The sequence below is a fragment of the Atta colombica genome, unplaced genomic scaffold (assembly GCF_001594045.1).
Source record: "Atta colombica isolate Treedump-2 unplaced genomic scaffold, Acol1.0 scaffold268, whole genome shotgun sequence".
NCBI lineage: Eukaryota > Metazoa > Arthropoda > Insecta > Hymenoptera > Formicidae > Atta > Atta colombica.
This window is the reverse complement of record NW_017259368.1, coordinates 251,724-257,174: the sequence shown is the minus strand read 5'-3', so window position 1 is coordinate 257,174 and position 5,451 is coordinate 251,724. Positions and strand designations below refer to the sequence as shown.

The window sequence follows — 5,451 nt, the reverse complement described above, 5'->3', positions numbered from 1 at the left end:
TATATGTTTACAGTATTTTCATATTTTTGTATCTAATGTACAAATTTTATATCCGTAGAAAAACTTTATTATTAATAACTTATTATTAATAGTCATATTGTTAATAGCCATCGCTCTCATTTATTTCCTGGTTTTTCAAAACAATATCTACCTCTTTCTTTATATCTGGCGAAATGGATATGGCGTTCTCGGAAATCTCCTTCAATTTTTGAATATTTATCACGTTCTTTTTCTACAAAATGAAAGTTTTTTTATAACAATTGCAAGTACATTTTAAATAGGCAATTGAAAATTAACTACTTCTTGTTCTGCGATCATAGCATTTACACGGATGAGCTTCTTTGTATTATCATCTGCTTTTCTTCTCAGTTGTACCAGTTCTTCCAGCAGGTTTTTCTTCTGCGTCGTCAATTCGTTTATCTTTATACGAATCGTTTCGTTTGGATCTTTGTAACCCGATTTTTCTATGCACGCCTCGTAGTTGAGATGTATGTTCTTGAAACGCTCACAAAGATCTTCCTCCTCCAATCTCACATTATCCAACACGAATCGCGCTTTCCGCTGCAATTGCCTGACGTCGCAAATTTCCGTTTCTATATTCTCGTACTCGTTGCAGTAGCTTTGCAACATTGGCTTACAATAATTGATTTCTCTCTCAATTTGACGAAGTTCATTCTTGAGATCATTCATTACTTCGACTTCATTAGACACTGCACACATATAAACCACATTTCTGATCAATTATGTCTATTTCTGCCAATATAGATTCACTTTAATCTCGATTTGACTTATTTTTTATCTTTTTCTAATTCTAAAAATTGGAAAAAGAAAAAGAATAAATTAAATCAAGATTAAAGTTAATCTATGTCATGTTGATAGAAATGCATTTTTCTATCAAAAGATAAATCTTTAAATAATTAAAAAATTATTCACACTAGATTAGTGCACATTAAAAAGTTGTTTTATATAATGTATCTAACGTAAATGCAAATATAATCATATAATCAACTTTGACAAAGAAATATATTTTTTTACAGATTAATTGTTATTTAATATCATGAGTCTTCTTTTATATTTAGAAATATTACATGTACATTCTGTTAAATAACGTGACAATATCATTAATAAAAAGTATAAGAGTCTTCAAGCTATAATTACAGAAACTGTTAAAATCTATTTATAATATATCATTGATTATAATAAATCATTGATTAGATTAATTTTCAGATTTAGACGTTAATGTAATGTAAGCACGTGAATCTAATTATGTTTTAAACGGTTTTATTTAACAGTTTTCCGTGTCCGACTCCTATGCCCTTTTACTTTTTATTATCGATTTTGAAGGAGTCTTATTTTATTATTATATGACAATATTTTATCGCGAATTTAATTATTTAAAATACTTATATGCTTTTATATTCATACCTTTGCTATTACTTCATATAGCAGTTTTTAATATACACTAATTTTTGTGAAAACGAACTCGCAAGTGACCAAACTCGCTGTAACTTTAACTCTCGGTTCACTTTTATTCATTTTTTTTAGTTCAAAAAATTAGAATCAAAATCTTAGAAGAATCATTACCTTTTATTTTTAGAAAAAAATGAAGGTATAAGATGAACAAAGATTAAAGTTAATCGATATTGGTGAGGAAACAGCATTAAGCTTTACATTAAACTTAAAATTTTATAAAATGAAAGTAACTAAAAAAATAGTTAAGTGAACAGAGTAATAAAGCTTATCATTTTTTAAAATTTCATAAAATTTATAATGCCAAAGCATTTTATTTTATGAAAAAGTAGATTGCTAACAATTACCAGCGTATCGATCAACAAACTCTCCGAAATTTTGAACAAAATCATTATCCATCTCGTTAATTATTATAATTGTTCGGATTCAACGGATTCAAAGTTATCCGACAATTATGATGACGTTCTTAATGAAAAGGTCGGTCTTGCGGAAGATTGTGTAGCTCGCAATTTCACCGTGCACTAACGCCCTCCTAGAAACATTGCGGCCAAAGTAGAAAGCAGAGAGCTAAATGCTGCTAAATGGGTGGTAACAAGAGAGACACGGGAGAGGTTGCAATTACCATGCTGGGAATCGGGTCTGTATTTTGAAACGAGATGAAAATTACAAAAGTGAACAAATTTATTTGGATGTTGATTAATGAAATTGTAAATATTGTAATAAAAAAATTCACTCACTTTGTAATTTTCACCTTAAATATTTCAGAATAGAATCAATAATTGATATTTTAACATTGTTTTCGATATAAAAAAATGAGGCATCAACGTCGATTACAATTCATTTCGATTATCTTTGATATAGTGATATTATAAGTAATTGTACTTTTTTCAAATTGCATTTGATTTAGACTCACGTTAAAAATATAAGGAAGAACCAGGACTAATGAGAGTACAGTGTTAAGGATGCGCAAAAAAATAATATTATTTTTTCCTGAATTAAAGAAGTAAAAGTTTACTTGTTTTTACTCTCAATAACCTTGGTTTTTTTCTTATTCTATATAAATAATGTACGTAAAAATTCTATATATATTCTATATAAATTGCATGTAAATGTTTTTGACCTTTGCTTCGATTCACGTCTTAAATCATTATCGCGTTGAAATTGGCTGCTTCTCGCGTCTCGACGAATCCTTGCGATTCTCGAACTTGAATCCAGAACGCATTGCGGCGAATTGTCGAGTTCGTATTGCTCTGTATTTCTCGTCATTTCTCGCGATTGTTTGCCATTTGAAAGCAACGTTTCGCGCGCGGAAACAAGGTTTTCATGAGGATTTCGTGAAATGTCGGTGATTCATCGAGATTCGTTGGACATCACATGCAACAACGATCGCTGCGATATCGGCGATCTCTCAGTAGGCCTGGAAGAGTTCATTGAAATCGTCCTTCGTACTTATTTTTTGAGGTGCAGCGAGGCGAAGAAAGTAACGAGTATCTTATCATCAGATATATACAAATAATAATTAATTTTATAAATTAACTGGATCAATTAATTGCGCTGTCTTCGATAATTGTTTATTTTTGATATTTCAATTTTATTGCGACATTCCTGATTTATTTATTTTATTGACTGTTGATTCTAATTGCGCTTTTTACATTTATTTTTCTTATTTTCCCTGTAAGGGAAAATTTATTTGTATCTTACTTATGTATTTGTTAAATCCAAGAAGATGATCTAATAAAAAAGGAATGAAGGTTGGATATCGATCACACAATTTGATAAAGATTAGAAAAATGAGCGAATTTATTTTACTAAAATATTTATAATTTTATTACAGCTCGTGAATTTGCTTATTCTATAACTTCTATCAGATTGTATGATATTATACACAATCCGGGAGATAAATCATGTATAATTTTTTTCTTGAACGGAAACGTGAAAAGTAAATATTTTTATATGCATACTGAAAAAAAATTTTCTGAATATAAGTAATTTATTTCTTGAGTAGTTCCAAGTAAACATTTCTTTACTGCAAGTAAATATTTATTAAATGTAAACATATATTATTTGTTACAAATAATACTTGCAGTAAAGAAATGTTTATTTGAAACTGAAGAAATGAATTACTTAGATTTATAAAAGCTTTTTTAGTGTACGTGTATATGTATATACATACACACAGAGCTACATTTGAAATACTTTCATTTAAAACAGTATTTGTATATACAAATGTATTTCGTATATCAGTGGAAGACATAGAAGTATTACGTATTTTGTACTTAAAATCATCAGATTGAAAGTTTTTAATTGTAATTCAAATAATATAATTCATTGTCAACTTTAGTATTTGAAATACAAAATACAAACTATAATTGTCTTACTAGTTTTTTCAAATAAAAATATTTCAAATATCCGCCCAGTTCTGTATACATATAAACATTTTTATATGTTTATGGTAAGGAAAATGTTACATGATTTCCTGGTCGAAATCTACTCCGCGATTAGCATATTGCTGAAAACGGCGGCAGATTCAAATGTGGCCTCGCAACATGGCGGCCGGCGCCCGGATCGTTTCCCGCGTAAAACAGCGCCGCCCCGCGATTGGCCGCGCTCCACCAATGGCTCGGCGTCACGCGCTCTGCGCCGCGAGATGGCGGCAGCGTACGATCACAGTGATCACAACGCACCCGCGATTCGCCATTGCGACGTGATTGCCTACTACCGAACTTTCATATCGTGTTCGTGCGTGAGAATTCGTTCCGGTGTGTCCCACGTCGGACTTCCTTGGCTGCGGCCTACGCAAGTACAAGTAAGTTGAGAATCGCCTTCTGTCGCGCGAACGCGCTCAAATTCGCCGGTCGAGAAGCGGAATCGCGCGCGCCGTAGATCGAGACGTCACGCATTACAGAGGCGCGTCGTCGCTGAGGGATACGCTTTTTCTTTTCTTCGCGGAGAGTTAATCCCGTATTTCCGGCCGCCGTCGTCATCGTCGTCGTCGTCGTCGGTGATCGACGTGTCGGTTTCTACCTCGCGTCCCTCCATCGCGCCGCGCTCGCTCGTGGCCGTTACTGATTGCGAATCATCAACAAGCGGCGACGTCTCGATTCTCGCATTCCTTCTTTCTTAACGCGTAACATTCCAGCGTGTTCGTACGCCGTGGCACCGACAGCGGTACGTGGTCGCTTTTGGAGGTTATACGTCGCGACAATGCGACGCGACGCGACGCGGCGCGGTGCCGCGTCAGCCGCGTGAGCGATGATTGCACGCGACCGCAAAAATTCCGAGTCGATACTTGGGGATCTTTTTATACTTTCTTCGAGTTGACTCTTTGCTTGAGATGGTGGTTGACTTCGATGGTACTCCGGAGCCTTATTCTCGAAAAATGTATTAGGGCTGCATTCCAAAATGTCCTCTCCAAGGAAAACTTTACTCGATATAATATAGTATATGTTACGTGTACTATATATTTCGAGTAAAATTTTCCTCGGAGAGGACGCTTTGGAATGTAGTCATGGCTTTATAGAAATACTAGACATCTGTGGCTACATTCAGCAGAAAAAGTAGCTTTGTAAATGTCGTAAAAATAAATTTTTTAACACGATTTTATATTTAGTTCTTCACTGGATCTAAATGTATAAATCAATTATGTTAAAGAATTTTACAATAGCAAGAATTTTGCAAAGCTGGCTTTCTCCGTTGAACGTAGCTAAGTATAAATCAATTGTATTCGCCCCTTTAGATTCTGCACACATTGTAATATACATCACACATTTGAAGATGTCCATTAAAATTATTTAATTCTATCGATATTATCTGAGATCTCATAATAATGTATATGTTGTAAAAATAATCAAAATTTTGAAAAAAATTAATTATTCAATGTGAATTATTTATTAAAGTGCGCATGAATTGAATTAAAAGAAAATATTTTTAATATAGTTCCAATAAAATCAGATTAAAAGGTTAAAGAAAATCTTATAATAG

General features: G+C 33.1%; 2 protein-coding genes across 2 annotated transcripts in view; one reads left to right on the top strand and one right to left on the bottom strand.

Annotated features, from left to right (window-relative positions):
- Positions 1 to 100: 100 nt before the first annotated feature.
- LOC108689284 lies at positions 101 to 1,869 on the bottom strand. Its single transcript, XM_018196006.1, has 3 exons — positions 1,818 to 1,869; positions 301 to 710; positions 101 to 232 (listed from the first exon to the last, which is right to left on the bottom strand). Exons 1-3 carry the CDS (start codon positions 1,867 to 1,869, stop codon positions 101 to 103), a joined length of 594 nt encoding a protein of 197 aa, XP_018051495.1.
- A 2,292-nt stretch (positions 1,870 to 4,161) lies between these two features.
- The window catches only part of LOC108689282, a 135,924-nt gene continuing 134,634 nt past the window's right edge, over positions 4,162 to 5,451 (top strand). The window contains exon 1 of the mRNA XM_018196005.1: positions 4,162 to 4,276. The gene's annotated coding sequence lies outside the window, so the exon portion shown is untranslated. The remainder of the gene's footprint in view (positions 4,277 to 5,451) is intronic.

What these genes read in the sequence shown, in the direction of transcription:
- LOC108689284 (XM_018196006.1), bottom strand. Translation starts at nt 1,869, where the DNA reads ATGGATAATGATTTTGTTCAAAATTTCGGAGAGTTTGTTGATCGATAC. An exon ending in GTTTGTTGATCGATACGCTG is followed by an intron (nt 711 to 1,817) that starts GTAATTGTTAGC and finishes ATATGTGTGCAG; the next exon opens with TGTCTAATGAAGTCGAAGTA. An exon ending in CTATGATCGCAGAACAAGAA is followed by an intron (nt 233 to 300) that starts GTAGTTAATTTT and finishes TTCATTTTGTAG; the next exon opens with AAAAAGAACGTGATAAATAT.